Consider the following 26,127-nt stretch of genomic DNA (forward strand, 5'->3'; position numbering starts at 1 on the left):
AGTTAGCGTGTAGTTAGCGTGTAGTCAGTGTGTAGTCAGTGTGCAGTTAGCGTGCAGTTAGCGTGTAGTTAGCGTGTAGTTAGCGTGTAGTGAGTGTGTAGTCAGTGTGTAGTCAGTGTGTAGTCAGTGTGTAGTTAGTGAGTAGTGAGTGTGTAGTCAGTGTGCAGTTAGTGTGTAGTCAGTGTGTAGGTAGTGTGTAGTTAGTGTGTAGTCAGTGTGTAGTCAGTGTGCAGTTAGCGTGTAGTTAGCGTGTAGTCAGTGTGTAGTCAGTGTGCAGTTAGCGTGCAGTTAGCGTGTAGTTAGCGTGTAGTCAGTGTGTAGTCAGTGTGCAGTTAGCGTGCAGTTAGCGTGTAGTTAGCGTGTAGTGAGTGTGTAGTCAGTGTGTAGTTAGGGTGTAGTCAGTGTGTAGTTAGTGAGTAGTGAGTGTGTAGTCAGTGTGCAGTTAGTGTGTAGTCAGTGTGTAGGTAGTGTGTAGTTAGTGTGTAGTCAGTGTGTAGTTAGTGTGTAGTTAGTGTGTAGTCAGTGTGTAGTGAGTGTGTAGTCAGTGTGTAGTTAGTGTGTAGTCAGTGTGTAGTCAGTGTGTAGTTAGTGTGTAGTTAGTGTGTAGTTAGTGTGTAGTCAGTGTGTAGTTAGTGTGTAGTTAGTGTGTAGTCAGTGTGCAGTTAGTGTGTAGTCAGTGTGTAGTCAGTGTGTAGTGAGTGTGTAGTCAGTGTGTAGTCAGTGTGTAGTTAGTGTGTAGTTAGTGTGTAGTTAGTGTGTAGTCAGTGTGTAGTTAGTGTGTAGTTAGTGTGTAGTTAGTGTGTAGTCAGTGTGTAGTTAGTGAGTAGTGAGTGTGTAGTCAGTGTGCAGTTAGTGTGTAGTCAGTGTGTAGGTAGTGTGTAGTTAGTGTGTAGTCAGTGTGTAGTTAGTGTGTAGTTAGTGTGTAGTCAGTGTGTAGTGAGTGTGTAGTCAGTGTGTAGTCAGTGTGTAGTCAGTGTGTAGTTAGTGTGTAGTCAGTGTGTAGTGAGTGTGTAGTCAGTGTGTAGTTAGTGTGTAGTCAGTGTGTAGTCAGTGTGTAGTTAGTGTGTAGTCAGTGTGTAGTTAGTGTGTAGTCAGTGTGTAGTTAGTGTGTAGTTAGTGTGTAGTCAGTGTGTAGTTAGTGTGTAGTTAGTGTGTAGTTAGTGTGTAGTCAGTGTGTAGTTAGTGTGTAGTTAGTGTGTAGTCAGTGTGTAGTCAGTGTGTAGTTAGTGTGTAGTTAGTGTGTAGTGAGAGTGTAGTCAGTGTGTAGTTAGTGTGTAGTGTAGTCAATAGTTTTGTTGTTGTGTGTTAGAACAATGAGGCGCCTGCTGAGTGTTACAGGTGTTACAGCAGTGACACATCTGCTGCTGTCAGGCCTGCAGGTATCAGGCTGTTGTTCTCCTTCATCTCATAGTGGACAGAAATTATTTTTGGAGCGGCACAAATAATTTGTGTGGCATCAGATTTGATGCAGAACAGCTGATTGTTCTGTAAATAGTTTGAAATGTTTATTTAAAAACGCTTTGGCTGCATTTTTAGGTAAAGACTGAGGCAAAACTCAGTTACTTTTTTGAAGAAGTAACTATATAATTAATTACCCAGCATTGGTCATTGTTTACTGTATGTTGCAGACAGAGTTACAGACTCTCTCCCAGACCACAGACTCAGAATACAGTCAGAGCTTTATGAAAAATAAAGAAAGAAAGTTTTGTTTTCAAACTTGGAGTTCAAGTTATTTTTCCTTCCAATAGTGTTAACATGCTACAGGTCATGAACAAGATTGTTTTTAATTGTCATTGTAAGTAGGCTGAAGCAGTTAATTTAAAGTAGTCTAACATAAATGCTGTAATTTGATTACTTTAATAAACATGTAACTTGGATGCTGGCGTGACCACACTGCACACGTCTGCTGTTGGGGCGCTCAGTTTGTGTTCGCTCAGACACGTGAAACATTAGAGGGAACGTTGTTTAGGACACCAGTGCTAATGAGGTCAGATGCATATTTCATGTTTCTGTATGAAATGGTTTAAATGTGATCACTGTGTGATGAACCAGTGGGCTCACTGCACGCTGTGCTTCATCCATCCTCCTCTTCATCGCATTCATTAACCTTTGAACCAAAGCAGAAGAGGAGCAACAACTCCTGAAGGAGAGCAGGACGATCCTTAACTCGACCTGCCAAACACTGATGACCCTGTTGGAGAATGTGGCCAATGTGCTGAGTGTGAGGTTCATGATGAGCCACCAACACAGTCAGAATGAACATTATCACTTTCTTTTCCTCTCACAGTTTCAGCAGTGGGACAAACTGTAGAGACATCAGTGTGAAGAGAGCTCGGCTCAGGTACGGCTCGCTGCGCTGACGGCCCACAGGGGGCGCCGTGCAGGTGTTCCTGTCACGGCCGACGGTAACCTCGGGATGAGTCGAAGCGTTCAGAAAGCTTCTGTGTACTTAGTGTAATTAGTCCATGTAAACTGGAGGAGCCGCCCAAAGTGGTGACACGCTGCACCTACGAGTCTGACTTTGTGACAAAGTGAGGACGGATTTAAAAAGCGGCCCTTTGGGGCCTCGCATGCTATAACTCACTTCTCCACAAGAGGGCACTTAAGAGTTTTGCAGCTTTACAAAATGAGGACTGTTCAGAAAAAGCTGACTTTGCAGATTCTTACAAGTCAGACATCAAAGGGCCCCGAGTGGCTGTACTGTGGACGCCTTCCTGTCATTACTGAAACCAACGCTGTGGTTTCCAGACATCGGACTGCGTGAGGACGCGGCGGGAGGCTGAACTAAACGAAACCTGGGAAACGTGCGCCACACAAACACGGTGTTAAGATTCACTTTAAATGCACTTCTGTGCGCCCGGGTGACTGAAGAGCAGGTCAGTGTGCATCCAGCTTACATAATGGAAAAGATCACAGGTCATGGTGCTCGAACTGCTCAGAGGTCAGAGGTCACGTTAGTTTGACAGCCTGCTCACGACAACCGCACGTTTAAGCTGAGAGGCCGTCCCGCGGCGCTTCGATGACCTGGGAAGTTGGCGCGGCAGGAGGACATGCGGGCTGAACCGCAGGACGCGCCTTTATGGTCGATAGCACCGCCCACGTGTCGTGTGGCGTGCCACGTGACTCAGGTCTGCAGGCAGAGCGCCGCCTCGCAGTGAAGCTGAACGAACGAGCAGCACGGCGCAGGTCCCCGCTCAGGTGTGTCTGTCACACTCGGGCCAGCGACGATCACACAAACACCTCCACCCGCTCCTCTGTCACTCCAACCCTCCGCACGTCCTCCTCCGTTCATGAACCTCCCCTGACGTCTTCCTCTTTTCCACCTGCCCGACTGGCCCATCTTCATTGTCCTTCGTCCATCAGAGCAGAGGGCGCCGTGTGCTGCGATTAGCTAGGAGAGGACACGCCCAGCACACAGACGCAGCTTCCAGCACGCCTAGTCCCAGCGTGAGCTCACTTCCTGTTCTCGCTGATTTTGAAATAAAACACGGAGGTTGTGTCCGTCTTCTTTATACAGTCTGTGGGAGATGAGCAGGTGCTGCAGGAAACACTGAAACACACACACACTTAATGCTGCACGCTTTATTAAACTCCTCCTACAAAAACACGATAGAAAAAGACTCAGACTCAAACACTGAACGTCGTACAGAGACGAAACACACTGTGAGGAAGCAGCGCCTCCTGCAGGACGCCACGGGTTACTACAGCCTCCCCGCTCCGTACTAAAGCTGTGATCGCTCACCTGCTCAGGTGTGTTTGTCGCCTCAGAGCTGCTCAAAATGACTCTGCCTCCATTTTTGTCGTTTGTCCAGCTCGTTACAAAAACATTAACGAGTGACGTCGTTGTGTCCGAATCGTCACATCGAACAGGCTGAAAACAGCAAAGACCGCCTACAAAAGCACTGATTGGATAACGCAGCAGCTGATGCCTCAGGGAGGCGGGTGGCGGTCACTGGGTGGTGCAGCAGGATGGAGGTGGAGGCGCTCCCTCGCCTCCTCTAAAATCACTCTAAGTGTCAAACATCACAGCCAGTGTGCAACAAACATCACGTGACACAAAGACAAGCTCTGATTGGTCGCTCAGAGAGCAAAAAAATAAAAATAGAAGAGGCAGAGGCGCGGCTCCTCCTCCTCACCACTCCTTCTTCTTCTCGTCCATGGAGACGCCCCCGGGCCCGAGCGCCACCACCAGCAGCAGGCCGCCGATCACCGAGGTGGTCTGGAAGAAGTCGTACTTCAGGAAGTCGTGCATGGGCGTGTAGGACGGCACGCTCCAGAAGGCGTTGATGGTGAAGTTGATGCAGAGCAGCCACGCCACCAGCGTGAGCGCCGCCAGCTTCGTCTTAAAGCCCACCGCCACCAGGACCATGAGCGCCGTCCCCACCACGTTCTGCAGGAACTGAACACAACACGCCGTCAGCACAAGGACGACGGTCACGCCCATAATTATTCAGACCCCCAAAGTTACTTTTATTCAACCTGCAAGTTTTCGTCTCCCAAACGATGTGGAGACGAGGCACCAGAGGCATCGCCGCCGCAAACACGCTTCTCTGCTTTTGTTCTCATTGGAGCAAAACGTGCCCCGCCCACAATCATTCACTCGTCTCAGTAATAGAAAAACCTTTAATAGTTATTACAGCAGACGAACGCGTCCTATAATCGCACGTCTCCACGTTTGCTCATTTGTCTTTAGCAGTGAGCTTTCAGGTCGGAGGGTCCCCTCGCCCTGATCTCTAGCTCCGCCCACAGTCTCTGCTGGACTCTGTGGGCGGAGCTGCTCAATGTTAATGTTTGTGTCTGCTAACCGTTTACTTTGCTGTGCTTTGGGTCGTTGTAGTGCTGAGCTGTCTGCTGCTGCCTGATGATGAGGAGGAGGATCTTCATGCTGTTTTTCGTGGTGGCGTTTCCTGTGATGAGCTTCCCCCCGACCCCCAGGGTGGCTGTAGCTCAGGTGGCAGAGCGGATCAGCCACTAACCAGAAGGTCGGTGGTTCGATCCCAGACTGTCCACCAAGCCGCTGCCCACTGAATCGGCTTGGACTGTTCGAACGGTGATTTTAGGACTGTGGATTTCCCAGAGACTGTGACAGTTTGTGAAGAGCGCGAGTCATTCTGGACACTTTTTGCTCAAATGTAAATAAAAGCGACGCCTCTGGTGCCTCGTCTTCTTCTCTTTTGGCAGACGCCCGTGTCATTTCCTGTCAAAAACAACTTGTTGGTTGAACAAAAGTAAGCTTCTGTCAAATCTTGCCAGGAGTTTGAATAATTACGTGGACACGTGTGGACACGTGTGGACACGTGTGGACACGTGTGGACACGTGTGGACACGTGTGGACACGTGTGGGTGTGACTCACGCTGAGCAGGCTGAGGTCAAAGTGCAGCAGCGTCATGAACATGAGGACGAGGAGGACGCGACCTCCCAGCTGCAGGAGGTGCTTCGGCGAGCTCTGATGTCCGAGGGAAGGAACTCCGGCGAACACGCTACGCGCCTCCCCCCTGCACTCTGCCAGGAGGAGGAGGAGGCCCCCGCCCAGCGCCAGGTTCCTGCAGAGGAGGACGAGGAGGATGAAGAACAGCAGATCATGTCTTTGTAGCTCCAACCTGCAGCGTCACGCAAACGTGCAGAACGAGCCGTTTCTGTCCACGACGTCGATAAAGTTATTTCAGAAAGGCGTGACGACTTACCTCATGAGGAACTTGAGGTCCCACAGGATGCTGTAAGCCACCATCTGCAGGTCACACAGAGTCACATGATCAGACTCACAGGTAACATTCTGGGACTCACCTGTTTGAAAGTTCACCTGCACCGTGTTGGCAGGACGAAACACGACCTTAACTTTTTCAGTTTAACAGATCTGACCAATCACAGCACTGCATTTGGCATCGAGTGCATGCGCAGCTGCAAACTCGCACCAGTGCTGAACACGCCTGACCACAGCGAGCTGCTGCTCCGGCTCAGCCGGCGCTGCGACATCAGAAACACAGACTAAAGCTTCCGCTCTGGATCCTCAGAGACTGCGCATACCAGCTAGCTCCTGTGTTCACTGAGATATTCAACATCTCTTTATCTCAGTCGGTGATCCCCACATGCTTCAAAGAGTCCATCATTGTTCCTGTCCCGAAGAAACCCCACCCTGCTTCTCTCAATGACTATCGCCCTGTAGCCCTCACCTCAGTAGTGATGAAGTGCTTTGAACGCCTGGTCAGAGACTTCATCATTTCTTCACTACCAGACACACTGGACCCACTACAGTTCGCTTACCGTCCAAATCGTTCCACAGACGATGCCATCTCTCATCTCCTCCACACATCACTCACTCACTTGGACACTAGAAGGGGGAATTATGTTAAAATGCTCTTCATAGACTACAGCTCTGCATTTAACACCATAATTCCCTCCACACTCACCACCAAGCTGGAGCATCTGGGACTCAGCTCATCTATGTGTCAGTGGATCTCCAACTTCCTAACTGGCAGACCACAGGCAGTAAGGATGGGCGGACATGTCTCAGCCTCCACCACTCTCAGCACTGGAGCCCCCCAGGGGTGTGTTCTGAGCCCCCTGCTGTACTCTTTGTACACATATGACTGTGTGGCCACTACCAGCTCCACCACCATCATCAAGTTTGCTGACGACACCGTCGTGGTGGGCCTGATCTCTGATAACAACGAGACGGCCTACCTGAAGGAGATTAGGAATCTGGAGAACTGGTGCCAGAGGAACAACCTCCTTCTAAACGTCAGTAAGACAAAGGAGCTGATAGTGGACTTCAGCACTAAGCAGGAGAGGAACTACCCGACCCCCGTCATCAACGAGTGCCCAGTGGAGAGAGTGGACAGCTTCAAATACCTCGGAGTTCACATCACGCAGGACCTGTCATGGTCCTGTCACATCAACACCGTGGTGAAAAAGGCCCGACAGCGTCTCTACCACCTCAGACGCTTGAGAGACTTCCAACTGCCCTCCAAGGTGCTCAGGAACTTTTACTCCTGCACCATAGAGAGCATCCTGGCGGGAAACATCTTAACCTGGTTCGGGAACAGCACCATGCAGGACAGACGAGCTCTACAGAGGGTTGTGCGGTCAGCTGAGCGCACCATCCGCTCCGAGCTCCCTGACCTGCACTCAATCTACAGCAGGCGGTGCTGGACCAAGGCCAGGAAGATGGTGAAGGACCTCAGCCATCCCAACAACAGACTGTTCTCTCTGCTGAGGTCAGGAAAGCGATTCCGCTCCCTGAAGACCAACACAGAGAGACTGAGGAGGAGCTTCTTCCCGCAGGCGATACGGTCTCTCAATCACACCACCACACAGTACTGACCCACACATATGGTTCTTACACACACACTGGACTTTCTGGACTTTGGTTTTGCACAACACTGGTCACTATATTCTTCATTTCTGGTTAATACTTGTACAGCTGCTGTTATTGTGTATATATTTATTTATATTTCTTCATACATTCTTATATAGTTCTATATTGTGTATTTTGTTGTACAGTTATTTTATTTTCAACTTTAATTTATATATTTTATCTTATTCTTCCCAGTTAAATTTACCCTTCATTCTAATTTGTGTTGTACAGTTATTTCATTTTTAACCTTAATTTATATTTTATTCCTTCCTAGTTAAATTTACCCTTTTTAATTTTTCATATTTATTTCCTATCTTATTCATAGCCTTTTCCTTTTTTGTTTTCTTTAGGTCACGAGCAGTTGTCCAAGCATTTCACTACATATCGTACTGTGTATGACTGTGTACGTGACAAATAAAATTTGAATTTGAATTTGAATTTGGATCAAACCGGGAATCGTCCCGGCCGCTGCCTGCTCCCGCCACCTGGATCGTCCACGTTTCTTCCTTTTCTCCTTCGGAAACATCGTCACCTCTTCCTGTGCGCTCCACTTTACCCGGAAATCACAGCGCTTTCAACGTGTCTACAGTACACGCCCCCCCGCACACACACACGGTCAGCTGTGGCTCTTCTTTCAGAGACAAAGAACAAAACGTTTATGTTTCAAACAGGAAACGTTTACTCTGATTTATCATTTAAGACCACAGCAACTTCCTGTTTGGGAGTCTGAAGGCGTGACGGCGCAGTGAAAACCGACTGAAGCTCGCTGACCATCACGTCAAAAACCTGCAATACTAAACATGAAACACGTGTGTGTGTGTGTGTGTGTGTGTGTGTGTGTGTGTGTGTGTGTGTGTGTGTGTGTGTGTGTGTACCTGCAGAGCGATGATCCCAAACAGAGCGCCGCAGGCGTGCTGAACAAAGTTCCTGCTGAGGATCAACACGCAGCAGCCTGCAGACACACACGTGTTACATGTTTAATGTGGAACAACTGAGAGCTCTAAATCACCAATAATCAATCAATCAATCAGAGACTGGTGCAACAACCCAGGTGCTCGCAGAGATCATTACACACACATACGTATAAATGTACAGGCAGGGGACCTCTGTCCCTAACTGTCACCAGTGTGCGAGTCCTCGGAGCCCCGTCTGCATTCGGACCTGCTCGGATCACCACGGTTTTCATTAGATCCTAGTACCTGGTACCAGGTGCTTTAGCAGGTGCTCGGCCGGGGTTCCCAGCGATCTGAGCAGGTATTAAAGTGTGACATCATCAGACTGCATGGCACAGATTGGCTGGTCAGTAGCGTCAGTGTGACGAAGAGCTGCAGATCGAGCAGCAGGTACACCGTCGCCTCCACGTCCACCTTTGCTGTAGCGTTCGCCTTGCATACTAATTATGCCGCAGGACGCTCAGACACGTTGCTATGACGACAGCCACGCAGGTTAGGTAGTACCAGACAGTAATGAGAACCAGGTTAATGGAAAAGGGCCTCATATGTGTACAACGAGGTGTGAAACGCCCGTCCCCACAAGAAGGTGTCAGGGTTACAGTTAGGCTGGGCGTTCAGTGATGATGAGCATTTTGTCAATTAGATGAAAACGTGTGTGTGTGTGTGTGAGTGTTACCCAGCTGTCCCAGCAGGTTGATGAGGACGAAGAGGTTGGCGATGAAGAGGCCACAGCTCCAGGTGGAGTCGATATACTCGCTCTGCTCGCTCCACTGGAGCCACATCCTGATGCCGTCCTCGAGGAAGGTGCTGACCAGGCAGAGGCGGGCCACGTGGGGGAGGTAGTGTTTGGTCACCCGCAGGAACTAAAGCAGCGGGGTGATCAGCACACTGTTAGTCACTTTATTAATGTAGCACCGACTGCGTTTTTGTACATGCGGGGTTTAAAATACAAAGAGGCACCAAGAGCTGCAGTTCCTCTGACATCCAGCAGAGGCAGCAGTGAGTTGGTCCCCACAGACTCCCATGTTCAAACTTTGCAGCAGAAGTAAACATGTTTACAGCCGGACATCATGCTGCGAGGTCACTGTACTAACAGGCTGGAGCTAAAAATCAGCACAATGTTTCCTTAGATTAAAAACACATCAGCTGCTGATTCATGAGCCACAGCTTCAGGTAGACACGCCCACATATTTATTATTACTTTTAAAATACTTTAACTTGACTCTAACACGGTTGTTTAAATGTGGATTAACCAAGAAGATGATGATCATCGTGTGTGTTTCACGGCTGCGTGGAGGACGTGAGCTACCTGCTGCTGCAGCAACACTTTCTGTGTCGCTCCGTGGCGGAGGGTTACTTTCAGAACTTCCGGTCAGCTGCGCATTGATCGAACCAGACTCCGGTAACAGGTGTTTTCATTGAACCGTTCCCGGTTCGTCAGCAGTGATTCACGGCTGTGAGAAGAAACTATACCGCTCGGGCACGTCAGGACCCCGGCCTCGCCTCCGCGTGAGACCCAGCTGAACCACGAATTCGTTACTTTACTCTCAAACGTACATTTTTATAAAACATTTAAATGTTAATGTGTAAAGCAGCCCTGGAGCGATCAGAGCTCTCCTGAGGTCGAACATCATCTCAGAGGAAAGTCACCCATCATTATTTCCGTTTTCCTACAAGCTGCGAACGTTTCACCAGACTCGATTTAAAATCTGTCACGTTTCAACTTTCCTCGAGTCTCCACAGACACCGTTGGTTTGTAGAAAACACCTGAACACGATCATCCATCGTGTAAAGTCGTTCTTCATTTCGGCCAACAGAACAACTCAATAAAGATCGCATTTTTGGTGTTTTAGTGAGAATGAATCTGCACCACGGTCTTTCCTGTTCCAGCCTCCCGATGACGAAATCTGCTGCTTTGCTTCAAACTTCATGAAAGTTCATTTTAAAGCAACGAAGCTGTTCCGGGGAGCAGCTGGCCTCTGCTTTTCGAGCTGACTAAACTTGTTTTGCAGCAGAAATCACCGAGCTTTCAACAACCAGATGTTTGCGATAACCGGACCGAGTCCCAGCTCAGCGTGTCGCCGCTCCGGGTGCGCGAGCTTACCTGGTCCGCCACATCCTCCGCCTGGCTCATGAGGTCTCCGTGTCCCATCTCTGGCTCCGACGGTAAGGCACTTCAGTGCGGAAAAGCAGCTGCCAGCTCACGTCCCGGTCCGGTCCGCAGTGATGATGAAGATGCCCCGCCGCTGCCTCCTCCGACCCACAATCCTCCGCCCTGAGCAGGTAGGGCGCCCCCTGCGGCCGGGCTGGGTACAGCATGCCACGTGGACCGGTGTTCTGACAAAACGTCCTACCTAAGTAGTTTATGCACATTTGTGCTGTCAGCGCAAATGTAAGTAGGTATGACGGTTTGCCACTTAACTTTGCCCATCAGAGTATGTTTCTAGCTCTTATTAACAAAGGTAGGATGATTTGCCACTGAATTTCGTGTTGTGCGCATGCGTAGAAACAACGGGTAGGATGGATTCCCAGAACATCGGAACATGAAAGTCTAACCCAGCTCAGATGTGACCCGAACACGTCGGTGGTTCTTGTTCTTTCACGTGGGCTGTGGGGATGTAGAAACACAATGAACATGATGCACGGCTGAGCCACCAGGGGGCGCTGAATGACATAAACACTGATAACTCTGCAGGATGAATAACAGTGTGATCGTTTCATTCTCTCATAATGGTAATAATTTATTTAACGAAACAGAAGTGTTAATAACCGTTTTATGACATCACACACCACGAGAAACAAAGCCGGTTATGAAAACATGATTTATTAATGTTTGCATATTAACAACGATGAAACTGACCGCTGTCAGTCATTGTGCAGGTGTCAGGTGGAAACCTGCAGCTGTGAAACGTTTCTCTCACTGCAAACAGAACACACATGGACAGCAGTCCACCTGTGACCTGCAGCTCCTGCAGCAGCCACCAGTCAAACAAAAGAAAGGTGATCAGAGCTCCACCTGGATGCAGCAATGCATTGTGGGACATGGTGAGGCGGTCAGGGTGGAGCAGATCGGTCCTTGTCCCTCTGTCCTCGCCGCCTCCTCCTCTGAGCACGGTGTCTCTAAAACAACAAACAACAGGCAGCTGGGTTACCTGTGTGTGTGTCTTCCTGTCTAGCTATCTTTGCGAGGACCGAAATCTGCATTTACCATACTTGTGAGAACCAACAGTCACTTGTGAGGACACACAACCTGGTCCTCACAAATTTGAAGCATTTTTGAGGCTCCAAATGTGGTTTTAGTGTCAGGGTTACAGCTAGGCTAGGGTCAGGCATTCATTTTTAATATGGGGCTAGGGAAAGCATGTCAAGGAAGGTCCTCACTAAAATAGCTGAACGGGGTTGTGTGTGTGTGTGTGTGTGTCTGTTAGTATTAGAGTGAAACCTGCAGGTACAGGTGAGATGAGGTCACCTGTCAGGTTCCCTCCTCCTGTGTGGTCTTTAGCTCGACTGCAGCAGCTCTGAGCTTTCACTCTGGGCTGTACCTGCTGCACAGGTGCGTCTGTGCTGCTGCAGGGACATTAGCTCACCTGTGACTGTCCACATATTTATGCTGCGCACTCTTCGCTGACACACCTGTTACATACATGAAGTTAGTCATTAAATATAAAGCAGATATGTACCTGCAAGTGGAGGTAGTGTGTGCGTGTCCTGCAGTGTGCGTGTCGAGCTGCAGCTTCACTGTAGAAAAACTTTTTGCAGAGTCGACACATGAAGCCACAAACAGGAACCACAAAACTGCTTCCTGTGAGGACAGAGAGTAAAGCGTCACTTCCTGTTTGTCGCAGAGACACGAGACAAAATCCACAGACACACTGATCTACGCCTTCTGGATTTTCTCTCTACAGATCGTCCACCGGGGGGCGACAAAGCTCCATCAGCTGGTTTCGACCTCCGGGACGTACCGCACGCCGTGCTGGGGTCATACTCTGCTCGCCGCTTGTCCTCCTCTTCCTCAGCCACCTGAAACAGTTTAAAGTCGTCACTCCTGAATCGTGATTTCACTCGACGCCACAGGACGTCCTGATTTTACCTTTTCCTTTGTTGCTGCATCCTCTTCCTCGTCAGCTACATCCACTTCTTCCTCCACCACCGCCCCCTCCTCCTCTTCCTCCCCCTCCTCCTCGAAGCAGCCGACAGCATCCACAGTGATGAGCTCCTCCTCCTGAGCCTCCTCCAGGAGCACCTGGGAGGAAACAGGAAACATCAGCTGTCCCACAGAGGGGCGGGACATCCTGCTGAGCAGCGCCCCACAGAGTGGATCCCGCCGTTGACGGTCACGCGGACAGTCGTTGCTTCGGTTTGTTTCACTGAAGTTTTTAGTGAACACAGACTCAGGATACACGTCACCACCAGCGTCTGCGACACTGACCACCTGACAGCCACAGCCATTGGCTTCCTGCTGTCACCTGACTGCCGACGCCCTCACTCACCTGCTGTTTATGTTCCGATGACTTCATGTGCTCCACAAACTTCCTGGGCGTCCTGAAGTGACGTCCGCACACCGGACAGAAGGGCCGGCAAAGCTGCTTGCACATCTGGAACGAACGAACACACACACACACACACACACACACACACACACACACACACACACACACACACACACACACACACACACACACAGTCTTCTATTGACATTTTAATCTGCACAGTTGGCAAGTACACTGACAGTAAAGGGCTATTCTATTCTACTCTACTCTGATCTCTGTTGGGTAAGGAGGCGTGTCTGCGCTGATACGTCATCATCACATCTCACTCTCACCTTGTGTCGTTTGGTCCGCCGATGAATGATGACATCACCGCTGAAGTGAGTCTGACAGGTGTCACACCAGCGCTGTGACTCACGGCGGCGCCCCCTGCTGGCAGAGTGACACACCTGAAGGTTTTCAAACTAAACAAATCAGAGCCCCTGATCTGTGTGTGTGTGTTCACCTGTCCTGCGGTGTGTGTGTGTTGAGGTGGATGCAGTGTGTGATCTCCTGCAGCTTCTTCACGTGTTCAGGTCCTGCCATGTGCTCCTGAAACAGCTGGAAATAAACAGAGCACACCTGTAGACACCTGTGCACGTCCACCTGTCACATGACCTGACATCCACAGCTGGTGCAGATGTGCAGACTGAGGTTGGTGACGTTGTGTCTGGTCAGCTGTTCGTCACAGAGCTCAAGTTATTACAGGTGTGTCTGGATGAAGCCACCTGATTGGTCAGGACTCACAGCGACGGCTGCAGAGCCAAGCTCACCTGTTCCAGGACGTGCAGCAGTGGCATCGCATTATTCATCATCAAAGCACTGAGGGAGGGGCACGAACCGCGCTCTGACCTCTGTGGTCCAGGTGTAACTGGCTGCTCTTCACTACTGTTTCCCCTTCTGTTTACCTCGCGTGTCTGAATTTACAGTTTTTCATTTTGCAAAATCATCATGCAGAGCTCGGGTGCATCCCTGCTCCTGTTTCCCACCTGCAGACAGTCTTTACGCTGCCGCCTGCCTTTGGTGGCTTTTTGGCAGAACTGTAACGTTCAGCAGTCGCCTCAGTGTTCTCTCACACAACAAAACTACACGCTAACCACACGCTAACCACATGCTGACTGTACTCCAAACACGCTAAACGTCGCTAATCTTTCACATCTCAAAACTCTCTTTTTATCTCGCTCTCTCTCTCTCGCCGTCGTACTCCAAAAACTCCTCCCTCTTCCTAAACGACCTAATGTCACGTGTTGCTATATCATTTTTTAATTGGTCAACATGGTACATTTTTCCACCAATAGGAAAGGGTCGCAGGAGCGCGTTCCTTAGAAAACACCCGTTTTGTCTGCAGTTCGTGGCGGCTTTGAAGATGATGCTGCTGCGTCGGCCATGTTTGTCGGGTCATCCGTTGTTTTAAATCGGCTGCTAGTCGATCGATGAGCCTCGGAGCGTTCACAGCCGCTCGCTGCTGTCAGTGACTCTGACTTTAAAACAGGAAGCAGGTGCATGCGCTAACTGGGCAGAGGCAACAGCAAATGTTTCCAGATGTTAGCAAAGACTTGCTGTGGAGAAAGCTGTGGATGTCCTGAGTAGGGGTGGGTTTTTATAATCCATTCATTAAAATCCTGAATCGATTTTTTAACATAAATTTATTTTGCCCGAAACGCCAGAACCTCAGGTGAAACCTCACAAAATTTCAACAACCACCAAACAGCTAAAACAGTAAATGAGAGCAGGAACACGATTCTGCACGGAGACGTGAACACACAGCGCGGAGCCGCGGATCAGAGTCAGCGAGATGTGACTTTCTGACCGACGGCACGGACACGGTCGGGGCTGAATGCCGACAGCTCGCTGATGCTGATGTTTCAGCGGGTCGGCGCTTTGTGTTCACGCCCTTTTTGCGCCGATTCTAAAGCTGTTAGTTTATCTCTCTCCAAACAACACTGACCGAACCAGGATAAAATCTCACTTCATGCACAGCTCTCTCGCTCTCTGTTTCCTGCATTATTCGCTTGCTTGTTACGCACCAGTCTACTGTTGTTTACAGGCTGTCGGTCGCTGTTTTGTTTTTTCGTTTACATACTTCTGAAAAGAAAACCTCATTTCTGCCGTTCAATACTGAACAAATTTAAACTTTCTAAAATTATGCAAAATGTAAAACGCCGTGTCTCTAATAAAACCGCTGTAACTTCAGAGGTAATGTTCATATGTTGATTCATGGTTTTCTTTCATTTTTGATGTACTGCAGAACATTTTTATAAAATCCAGAACAGGAAAATCTCCTTCATGTTTTTCTGTGTTTTATCTTCAGCTACTTTGACACAAAGGCCTCACTGTGACGCTCACACCTGTGATAAAGTCTTGCGTGTGTCAGCTTCCTTTTTATTGATACAAAAATATGTAAATGTACTGATCTGAATTATAATATTTCTGACTGTCAAAATTTCCCAGATTCAAATCGAATTTAATCGAATCGATTCTAGAAATCAGTGACGACACCCAGCCCTAGTCCTGAGTGTGCTGAGGACACCTGACTCAGGTAAGACTGAACGAGGCAGAGGAAGAAGAAGAAGAGCCGAGGGTTTCTTACCAGGAGAGAGCGACACGTGAGGTCACAGACGTGACAGTGGAGTCCGCCCGTCTGTCTCTCGGCCGTCCTGTCCGTCTGTCCAAACTCTCGGCTCTCGCTGCTCTGCTGGATGGTGACCTTCAGTGACCCCACGCCCTGCAGCTATAAACACATCACGGTAGGTTACCTGACAGTCAGGTGTGTCTCCGTTACTCTGTGGTTCCGACTGCAGATGGAGCATCGCATGGTTCTTTACCTCGGCCACTCTGCTGTCCTCGCTGTCCTCTGCTGCCCCCTGCTGGCCGGGAGGAGGAACATCTGGTGACACAGAGAGGGAAGCTTTATCAATCCGCAGCACAGGACTGAAAATCAGCCTGAAGGATGCCACAGAGACACACCTGCCGCTGGAGCACATGACCCGGGGACTCTGCTGGGCGGAGCAGCGTCGTCCTCCATCCTGTGAAAAACATCAAAAACACACCGAGTGAGTCGAGTTCCTCAGATGTCAGACAGTGACGTCGTTTGTTCCTAGCAGACGACCTCCCAACCTTGCTCGCTTTGAATCCGATTCTTCTGATCCTCCCTCCAACCCCACGCCTCCAGGCTGGCTCGACCCATCAGCACCCCTCTCTTCTTCTGTGGCGGTGGAGCTGCAGCGTGGCCAGCTCTCAGTACTTCCTGTTTCTGACGCCTGGACAAACACAAGGCATTAAACCAGCAGGAGCTGGGGCTGCAGCGGGGACGGGGAGGCAGAGTCTGTTTTGGGTACCTGCTGGGGTGGAGGCGGCCTCCTCTGAGCAGCACAGACAGGGAATCGAACCCTCGCCAATGCACTTCCTGCAGTGGGTATAAAACACCTGCAGGTGGAGACCAACATGTGAAGCAGCGTTTATCAGCAGCACCCACAATGCATTTCACCTTCTATAAGTTTATCACACATTCAAATCCACGACAGACGTCTGAACCGTCACGCCTGCTCTGAAAGACCTGACATGTGTGTCAGGTTCAAGTCAGAGAAACAACACCTGACACAGGTAACTCACCTGTCTGTCCTCTGTGGCTGTTTGACCATGATGAAGGCGTGCTGACCTCTGACCTCTCAGCAGCTGTACCTGCAAAGATGAAGTTTCTCCTCTGACGTCCGTCATATATGAATGTAAAGCAGTTTTCTTACAGATTCATAACGTGTCTGAATGATTTTAATATGAATTCTGGGAATCAGCCGATAAACAAACCAGCTTTAAATCAGCACATTAAACAGAAATCTGGCACTAAATCAAACCGCAGTTCCAGGACAAGCAGAGGGAGGAGACTTTTGTCATTTCCAAGTCTTTAACGTTACAGGCTTCACTTCTGTCACGGAGCTCATTACAAACCTCGAAGCGTAAAGCCGCGGAGAATCAGGTCTGCTATTTGGTGTGTAAGCCGAATTAAAACCGGGCTTTTAGAGACTCGTAATATGTCTTTATAAATTTCTTATCTGAAACTTTACTCAATCAGCAACGAAACAAACAATAAATTAGCACATTTTCAACAGAGACATCCCACTACTAGCTATTAGGCTAACAAGCTAAACTAACGTCTCCAAACAAACACAGTCTGACTTTAAACTTTTTCCTCTATCGTCCTGTTTAAAGACACGAACTAGTTTAATAATCAGAGTTTACACGTTTAAATTGAACTCCAGGTTACTTTAGCTCACCTTAATGTTCAGCAGATGCTAAAGCTAGCTCAGTTACAAGTAAACACATACTGACGATGATACTTGTGTCTTCTGTCGCCCCCTGCCGGCGCGGAGGAAGACATGCGGCCAGCTGAGGAACTACAGGGTTCAGATCCTGGGCCATCTGACCTCAGGAATTCGCATGATAAGGTGGGGCCAGGTTTCACAATGAGCTTACCTGAAACTCTGGCTGATTGGGGCCCACACCCAGTTTCCCACCTTGGCTCAGGCGATTAGAGGATCATCAGGGGGTCCTTTTGTCCCTCTGTGGGGGGAAACTCCCACTAGGTTTATATCTGGGACTCTCCACCATTTGACCTTCGAACTGAAGTAGCTTCTCGGATGAGAGGTGAAACGTCTTCAAGCAACTTAAAGAAGTCCAGACGCTTTTCTTTGCAGCTCCTTTGACTACGATGACCTGGATGACTGAGAACCTTCACAGACATACAGGGTTCAGAGGTACACGGAATCATCTGTGCACGTTTATATTTGTGCTGTTTTCTGCTACAGTCGGCTTTTCAGAATTCTTTTTTCTGTGTTTCTGTTTCTTCCCAGTCACCAAAAACATTTCAGAAATAACAGATGGGCTGCAGATTTATCCAATAAATTCAGCTAACAGCAAGAAACAGTAAGTAAACTGCATAAAGAGCAAAAATGCAGTTTGTGTTTTTAGTTATTGTTTAATTTTTAATTTATTGTAAATATTGTGCATAATAAAAATAAATTTAATTAATAAAAAGTGAAATGTTTTTTTTTATAGCTTTTGTGTATTTTACAACAGTTTTGGATTACATTGGTGATCAATGTGCATCACCCCTAAAATAAAACAAAATAGAATCTGTGCCTAGGCTGCGTATATTTGCATGTAGCAGTGAGTAAAACAATAAATGAAGTAGAGTGTTGTTTCTTCAGCTGTGTTTCGTGGCCTCTGATTGGCTGGTCTGGAAGTCTGGTAGTTATTTGCAGCTTGTGGTAAATCTGCTGGAATTTCCTGGAGAAGAGCCGCAGTGTGTCGCAGACAGGAAGCACTTCCTGAGATGATCTCTCAGAGATTTATGGCGGAATAAAAGCGTCTGAGTGTGAACGGTAATGTTTCTGACAGAGAGCAGCAGTCGTTATATTTCATCTTTCTGCTGTGTCACGTTGGGCTCAGCTGCTGTAACGTCTCACAGTAATCATCCCAGCGCTGACGGATGTACAGCTGAGGTTCTGATCCTGGACAAATGCAAGACTCCTGGAGGTCGTGCCTCCCTGTCATCATTATTTTGATATGAGTGACGTGATGATGCCAATAAGCAAAGCAGCTGATGTCTTTATAGCAGCACACACACACACACACACACACAGTTGTTTTCATATCTTAGTGGGGACATCTAACTGACATAATGCCTTCCCTAGCTGCTTACTCTAACCATAACCTAACTGTAACCCTGACACTAAAACCACGTTTCAAAAACAAAGTGCTGAGCTTTTTAAACGTGTTGTGTTGGGCTCGGGCTGCAGGACCTCCTGAAACAGGCCGGACTGAACCAGATTTAGATTCTTGGAAGTCGGAGTTCCTCTGAGACAGCAGCTGGAATTAAATCCTCTCCATGCATCTGTCTGACATTCACAGGAAACTGAAGCAACATGTGGTGAAACGATCAGCCAGAAGCAAAGCCAGGTCGTGCTCCAGCTGCTCTGAAGCCTCCACGTTCCATTCAGGCTCCTCAGCACCGTTAGCCTTCAGGACTGAAACATGAAGCACCAAAGCCTGCAGTTCCTCTAGCATCCAGCAGAGGCAGTAGTGAGTCAATCCACACCAGTGACTGTAGAAAACATGGGCTGTATCCCAATTCAGGGTCTGCAGCCTTAAAGGCTGCATTTTAAGGCCGATTACGGCATTAATTAGTTAGATGCCTTCTAACTAATAGCCTGCTAGCTAGCTTCTAACCAAGCTAGCTAGCAGGAGTTGATAACTCCCTCTCTTGCCCAAATAAATTCATTTGAGGTTGCAAGAACCCAAAATGGTACTAGCCCAAACTGAAATGCCCCTTTTTAGAGTTAACTGGGCAAGCACTGCCCGCCCTGCTTGCCCAGACATGCACTGGAAGGAGGAAAAACTGTCTATAACCTCAGTGCTATGAGTGAAAATGTGAAGGTCTGTTAGAGGCCAGAGGTCAGTTTGTAAACCTTTATTCATAATTTTAAAAAAAGTTTCACACAACAGATCTGACAGGAGACGCAGGCTCGAACGCCCAGCACGCCAAGTGTCCATGTCACTGCCCCGTGTGATGTCAGAGTAATGTTCGCATATACAGAGAAGAAGAAAATCAGAGACGCCTGTACAGAGGAGGTGACATCATGAAGCTCAGTAGATGTCCTGGTCATAGTCTGCGATGTCCATCGGCTGCTTCCTGTCACTGTTAGCCAGGTAGGACGACAGCTCCTCTGACAGAGCCGCAGACAGGTGGAGACAGAGACACGTCAGTGAGACAAACCCGAGTCTTTTAGTTTCTGTTTCTCCCATTTCAAACGCCTGTCTCACCTGCTCCCAGCACTCCCAGTACAGCCGAGGCCGAGGCCGTCCCCAGGTTGTTACGAGCTGTGCAGCGATAGGTCCCAGAGTCCCCCGTCTCCGCCCCCTCAATCTGCAGCCAGCTGGAGAGCTCGAACTTCAGAGGACCGCCTCGAGACTGCGAGAGAGACAATCAGACAGGTACTGAAATCTGTCCCAGAGGGGCGGGGCTGCAGGCTCAGGCGCACGTGTACCTGGACGGAGATGTGCGGGTCGTCTCCGGGCAGGACGACGTCTCGTCCCTCCTTCGTCCACTCGACCAACGCCATCGGAAACGCAAACACTTCACAGAGAAAGATGAGACTGCTGCCCGTCCCGTTCACCTGACTGTGAGGAGGCACCTTAATGACCGGCACTGCCACAGGTGAGAGAGAGGTTAGGCTGGGCGGAGCAGAAATCTCAGACTGTGTGTGTCAGTCATTACATGTGAGGAGCGATCAGCTGACTGATGACCTCAGAGAGCTCACATACAGAGATGAGATGACCTCTGACCTGCAGTTTTACTCTGTGCTGATTTCAGGTGTGTGTGCTCGTGTTTTTGGGCCCTCTGGGGTCCCGTAGGCGCTCAGTGTGAGGCGACCGTTTCCTGGATGAAACGTGAGTTCGCCCCTTTGCTCGATATCTGACGTCTGCTCTTCGTTTCCATTTTTAACTGAAGCCGTGCACGCCTGACCTCTGAACTCTAATGCAGATAAAATGGCGCTCAGCTTGTGGAGCTCAACACATCAAAACAGCTAAACCAGCTCGGCCTGGGCTCCTCCTCTTTACTCCGAGGGCTAAACCACAGAGACGGGGTGAACTGAGGAACTCATCATCATCATCAATAGAGCAAGCGCAATCGTATAAATATTTCAGGACCATGATCAATGAAAACTGAACTGCGATGAGAATTGCAAATCAGTCTGCAGAAAGGGTCACAGCGCATTTACTGCCTCAGAAAACCTGCTCATTTCCACACTGACCGAACTATTTGAACTTTGTTGCGTGGTTCGGTCACACTTCTGTCACAGAGCAAACTCACTGGTGGTCTGACAGGTGAGTCACAGCCCTGTTTACCTGCCTGTACTCTAAACAGGTACAGACGATGCTTTATCACTTCTTAATAATGGCTCCATCCTCTACGGGGTCAATTTCAGCTTCTTGCCTCAGAATATGTGTGTGTCCGGTTTAAATATGTGTGCTGTTTTGTGAAAGGAAGCCAAACGATGTCATTCCCCTATAAAGCAAATTTACCTGCAGGTAAAAGTAAAGGAATCATCACCATTATCATCACATGTGAGCTCTCCCAACATATGTACCTTTAAAAATATGAATGAATGAGGTGAGCAGTGGAACAGCAGGTGGTTACCTGCCCTGCGGCTCCCACCTGTCCTGCCTCAGGTGTTCCTACCTGTCCTGCAGGGGCCCCTCCCCGCGGTGTGGAGCTCGGGTGTGGAGTAGACGGCCTCCCTCAGCTGACACATGTTCATGTATGTTCTCCCGTCAGAGCCGCACACCGGCTCCTGCTCCTCACACACGCACTCCTCCTCTTCATCCTCTCCTCCTCCCGCCTCACACCGCAGTCCGCTCCCACACAGCCCGTAGAACACGCTCCGGTTCCCGGGGTCGCAGGGCTGGCCCTCTAGGTTCCCGCACTCCAGGCAGCAGCCGCAGGAGTCCGGCACCAGCCCGGCCCGGCAGCCGCCGGGCAGCGAGCACCGGTCCGGCTGGCACGGCCCGCAGAGCCCCGGCGGCGCTCTGCACGGGCGGAGGCTCAGCCAGAGACAGAGCAGCACCAGAGTCCGCATCTTCATCCGCCGGTACCGGCGGGACTCTGACCGGGAACAGAGACACAACAGAGCCCGGGCTCACACCGGCATCCCCCGCGTCAGACACCGACAGCCTCCGGTCAGAGTCTCGGTAGAGTCTCTGGTTCAGTCCCGGTAGTGTCGTTCAGCGTCCCGGGCTGCTGACGGGCTTTCTGTCTGTGGCAGGTTTGAACAGCTGAGCTGCTCGCGCTGCTTCACTGCACACACGCGCCAGACGCCGCTGTCACGTGTGTCACAATGGACGCAAACAACAGATAGGTTCCGGTTTGACCTTTCAAAGTAAAACATCGTTACAGAGAGAACAGCAGCTCAGACTCTTCATATTCAAATCAAATCAAATCACTTTTATTGTCACATCACATGTGCAGGTACATTGGTACAGCACATGTGAGTGAAATTCTTGTGTGCGAGCTTCACAAGCAACAGAGTTGTGCAAAATACAATAATGTAAACAAGCAAAATACAAGAATGGCTACATCTGAAACTAATAAATATATGTACAATATATAATAGTATATGCATTTCTGGATGTGTATACTAAATATTTTTCTACGTGTGTGTGTGTGTGTGTGTGTGTGTGTGTGTGTGTGTGTGTGTGTGTGTGTGTGTGTGTGTGTGTGTGTATATACACATATTTTACAAATTAAATAGAGTAAACAATAAATAAAATATATAAAATAAAATATACAGAGTTGAATATGTGCAAAACAGTGGCATTACTGTACAGTATGGAGTGCATAATGTTGAAGTTCCAGTAGTGAAGCTGAGGTGTCTATGACGTGTTCAGCAGTCTGATGGCCTGATGGAAGAAGCTGTCTCTCAGTCTGCTGGTACGGGACCGGATGCTGCAGAACCTCCTTCCTGATGGAAGTAGTCTGAACAGTTTATGGCTGGGGTGACTGGATTCAGGCCACTAAATTTGGGATTTGGCACCAAGAAAAATCTATTTAAACTAAAATCCAGCACTCTGAGCTCAGAGCAGGGATCTGAGGCTCCACCCACTCATGCCCACTCATCACCACCCTGCAGTTCCTCTGACGTCCAGCAGAGGCAGCAGTGAGTGAGTTCCATGTTAAAACTTTAAAGCAGAAATAAACATGTTTACAGCCGGATACACAAACTGTTGGGTCTCTAAGATCATTTTAAAGCTTCCATTATTAGGGGGCGTGGCCTCTTTGACTGACAGGTGGATGGTGACACAGGTGGCTGTAGCTGCTTGCTTCACCTAAGCTGGACCTCTGGACTGTGTTTATGCTTCTGGAGCATCTTTACTGACATCATGTGACCAATAACATGGCTGCCATGAGGACACTGTTTGAGGAGGCTATACCAGAGTTTTTTGTTTTTGTTTTTTTTTTAACTTTTTATTTTCATTTTTTAAATTGAAAATGAACAACAAACAAACAGAAACAAACAATAAAAGACGTTTACAGTTATGGGACAAAGTATCATCAACTAGCCAAAGCTTGACTGGCCATTATGACCAAAAAAAAAAAAAAAAAAAAATTCTCAGGAACACACTCTAGTATCTTTATCTTTCTAACATTGCCTCACCCATCTGAGGACCGAACACAGAAAATACGGGCGTATTAATAATAATAATAATAAATAATAATTATAATAGTAACAGTATTGGTAATTACAAAAATTTAAAAAAAAAAAAAGAAAAAAAAAAAAAGAAAAACATAACGTGTGAACCCCTCCCACCATCCCCCCACCCCTTTACCCCTGTATGGCTCTCAACTTCATCACATTCGTGTATACAAACAGCCCATATTTACACCCGTCTATACACAAGAATCAGCACAACATTCAAGAACTCTGATCAGAAGGGCCTAACCGAAGATCAATTCAGGGTAAACCCAGAGGAATTTACGTCATCTCTATATTCTCTCAAGTCCAAAGACGGTAATACTGAAAGAAATGGTCCCCAAATTTTTTTAAAGGTTCCGTATTTCCCTTTTACACTATGCGATATCTTCTCAGGTGTACAGTAGGATGCTAACTCATTAATCCAATATCTCAGTGTTGGAGAATTTTCAGATTTCCAATGTGTCAGAATACATTTTTTAACTGCAGTACTTGCAAGTAAAATAAAATATTTCTTGTGGTAATCCACATTTATAGAATCTATGTCACCTAAAATCCATAGTTTTGGGTCCATTTCGACTTGGATCCCAATTACCCTTGAAATTATTTCAGTGATCCGTCTCCAGAACTCCTCTATTACTGGGCAATTCCACATCATATGAAGGAGATCACCATCTATCACCTTACATCTCAAACATTTGGGAGAGTAATTAATATCAATTTTATGTAATCTGTAAGGTGTATAATATGTCCTGTGGAATATATTAAATTGCATTTGTCTATGATTTGTGGAAATTAACATGGTCTGTGCCTGTTCCATTAGATGGTACCATTCTACCTCTTCATAAACATAGCCCAGATCTGCCTCCCATTTTCTTTTCAGAGCCGTTTTGTTGTAGTCAGGTAATTTTTCATTAATAATAGTGTATATTGAAGATGCTATTCCTTTTATTGACTTCCATGGTTTGGTGCAAAGATGCGTTTCAAAAGGACTTTCTTTAGGAATTATACCAGAGTTTTAATCAGTCTGTGTGATGCTCCTGTACAGAAAGGGTCACCTTTGGATTCACCTGAGATTTTGAGCTTCACAAACCTGAGGTTTCTGTACAAGATAAGATAGAAGATAGAACTTTATTAATCCCTCGGGTGGGTTCCTCTGGGAAATTCGGTACAAGTAAAAAGCTGCCTTTGGTCTGATCACGTGGAAAAAATTTGAATGCATGTGTAACTGAAAAATCTCCAAAATGAAATGACAACAAAATGAAAACTTCATACCTGACCTGCACTTCCTCAGAGCAGGTAAGGTTCAGTCTGCAAGAATGAACACGTTCCAACTTTTATTCTGAAAGTCCAGTACTCTGACTTCCTGTCTCGGTGTCTGACCTGACAGTCTCTGAGCAGCTGAGCAGCCTGCCGGCTTCCCCCACAAACAGCAAAAACGAAGGCAGCTGTTAAACTCATCCTGAGGCTGAAGCTGGGCTTTACAGAGTGGAGGCTCCCAGGGTCCTCCAGGAGGTTCAGGAGAACCCCGGGACCTGCTGGGGCCTCAGAGGTCGCAGTGGGGGTGAATGTGATTCAGGTGTCATTCAGCAGCAGTTCCTGAGTAAACGTGTTGGTTTGTCTCCTCAGCAGCACCAAAGCGACTCAGGAAATAAAGCAGCGGCGGTGGTGCAGGTTTTGGGCGTGGCGCCCTGCTGGCAGACAGGAATAGAACCGTAATGGAGGGTTTAAAATGACGTGTCTGCAGGCTTTTTTTACACTCTCGTGCTCTCGCACTGTGCCTGTGTCCCAATTCAGGGTCTGCACGCTTGAAGTACGCGCACTACGCGTACTACGTACGGTGCGTACTATAAGTACGAGAAGTACGGAAGTGAGAGGCTTGTGAAATGGGACGGTCTAGCCTTCGCCCCGCTGTTCAGGTTGCCTAGCAACCATGATACTAACCGAGAGACACGTTACATACAGCTTTGTGGGCGACCGTGGCTCAGGGGGTTGGGAAGCGTATCTGTAACCGGAAGGTTGCCGGTTCGATCCCCGGGCTCTCTTTCCTGGTCGTTGTGTCCTTGGGCAAGACACTTTACCCTACCGTCTACTGGTGTTGGTCAGAGGGGCCGATGGCGCGATATGGCAGCCTGGCTTCTGTCAGTCTGCCCCAGGGCAGCTGTGGCTACAACCGTAGCTGCCTCCACCAGTGTGTGAATGTGAGAGTGAATGAATAGTGGCATTGTAAAGCGCTTTGGGTGCCTTGAAAAGCCCTATACCCCACTCCTGGTATAATTTGGAGCCTCATGACTGGTAAACTGAAATGTATCTATGGAAAAGCCCTATATAAATCCAATCCATTATTATTATTATTGTGTGACAGAAATGAAGGAGAAACATGTTTTGTTGGTCATTCATTTTTGTCATGACATCACTTTGATTAGTTGAGTATCTGAGGCTGAGACCACAGGACTGTAAACATGATTGTTGGGCTTCATGTCTGTGCTGAACACTCATTTAAGATTAGCTAGTAAATGACAATTAGCTAATGTTGCTCATGAGACTAAAGTCATCTCACTGTCGTGATGTAAATATAATATGGCCAATATTATAGTATTGTCAGATTATTATGAGATATATATATATGCATATATATATGCATATATATATATGCATATATATATATATATATATAGTCAAGCGTGCAGACTCTGAATTGGGACAGAGCCAGAGTGTGTGTGAGTGTGTGAGCCTGGTCTTTACCTGAGCAGGTGTGCGTGTTTCACCTGCGGGACGTGATCAGTCCTGAAAACCAGCATGGAGGAGTTTTTACTTCTCTTCATGCAGCAGCTGCTAAAGCAAGTTTTTTAGCTCCTCCCTCATTCAGAGCAACGTTATTCTGATTGGCTGCCCATCCTGAACAGGAACTTTGAATCCCCCTTCTATGCAGTGCACAGTGATCTGACGACCTCATCATTACTAACGTTTTTAACATGAACGCCCGCCACAGAAACAGGAAGTACGCGCTGGCTTCAGATGCACATCAGTAAAAACACCGCTCATG

General features: G+C 48.1%; 3 protein-coding genes across 4 annotated transcripts; all 3 read right to left on the reverse strand.

The window, feature by feature from the left end:
* Nucleotides 1-3,538: 3,538 nt before the first annotated feature.
* surf4l (surfeit 4, like) lies at nucleotides 3,539-10,631 on the reverse strand. The gene is made up of 6 exons (XM_086257863.1): nucleotides 10,413-10,631; nucleotides 8,985-9,171; nucleotides 8,231-8,307; nucleotides 5,686-5,729; nucleotides 5,355-5,544; nucleotides 3,539-4,399 (listed from the first exon to the last, which is right to left on the reverse strand). Exons 1-6 carry the CDS (start codon nucleotides 10,458-10,460, stop codon nucleotides 4,133-4,135), a joined length of 813 nt encoding a protein of 270 aa, XP_086113989.1. The 5' UTR covers nucleotides 10,461-10,631; the 3' UTR covers nucleotides 3,539-4,132.
* Nucleotides 10,632-11,089: 458 nt separating this feature from the next.
* ciz1b (cdkn1a interacting zinc finger protein 1b) lies at nucleotides 11,090-17,350 on the reverse strand. Of its 2 annotated transcripts, none has more exons than XM_086257862.1 (14): nucleotides 16,780-17,091; nucleotides 16,447-16,515; nucleotides 16,173-16,260; nucleotides 15,952-16,094; nucleotides 15,802-15,860; nucleotides 15,660-15,721; nucleotides 15,425-15,565; nucleotides 13,301-13,395; nucleotides 13,131-13,224; nucleotides 12,799-12,903; nucleotides 12,399-12,551; nucleotides 12,271-12,328; nucleotides 11,989-12,110; nucleotides 11,090-11,428 (listed from the first exon to the last, which is right to left on the reverse strand). In XM_086257862.1, the coding sequence occupies exons 2-14, from the start codon at nucleotides 16,473-16,475 to the stop codon at nucleotides 11,363-11,365; spliced, it is 1,215 nt and encodes a 404-aa protein (XP_086113988.1). In that variant the 5' UTR covers nucleotides 16,476-16,515; nucleotides 16,780-17,091; the 3' UTR covers nucleotides 11,090-11,362. The 2 variants fall into 2 exon arrangements, with proteins under 2 accessions (XP_086113988.1, XP_086113987.1); XM_086257861.1 differs by lacking the exon at nucleotides 16,780-17,091 and adding an exon at nucleotides 17,106-17,350 and having other exon boundaries at nucleotides 11,091-11,428.
* Nucleotides 17,351-19,167: 1,817 nt separating this feature from the next.
* kazald3 (Kazal-type serine peptidase inhibitor domain 3) lies at nucleotides 19,168-25,703 on the reverse strand. The gene is made up of 4 exons (XM_086257864.1): nucleotides 21,074-25,703; nucleotides 19,878-20,038; nucleotides 19,654-19,801; nucleotides 19,168-19,556 (listed from the first exon to the last, which is right to left on the reverse strand). Exons 1-4 carry the CDS (start codon nucleotides 21,474-21,476, stop codon nucleotides 19,477-19,479), a joined length of 792 nt encoding a protein of 263 aa, XP_086113990.1. The 5' UTR covers nucleotides 21,477-25,703; the 3' UTR covers nucleotides 19,168-19,476.
* Nucleotides 25,704-26,127: the final 424 nt, after the last annotated feature.

This window comes from Aulonocara sp. 'chitande type north' Nkhata Bay, linkage group LG12, assembly GCF_057382095.1.
Source record: "Aulonocara sp. 'chitande type north' Nkhata Bay isolate Kocher_YH1m ecotype deep benthic linkage group LG12, A_spYH_male_GT1.1, whole genome shotgun sequence".
NCBI lineage: Eukaryota > Metazoa > Chordata > Actinopteri > Cichliformes > Cichlidae > Aulonocara > Aulonocara sp. 'chitande type north' Nkhata Bay.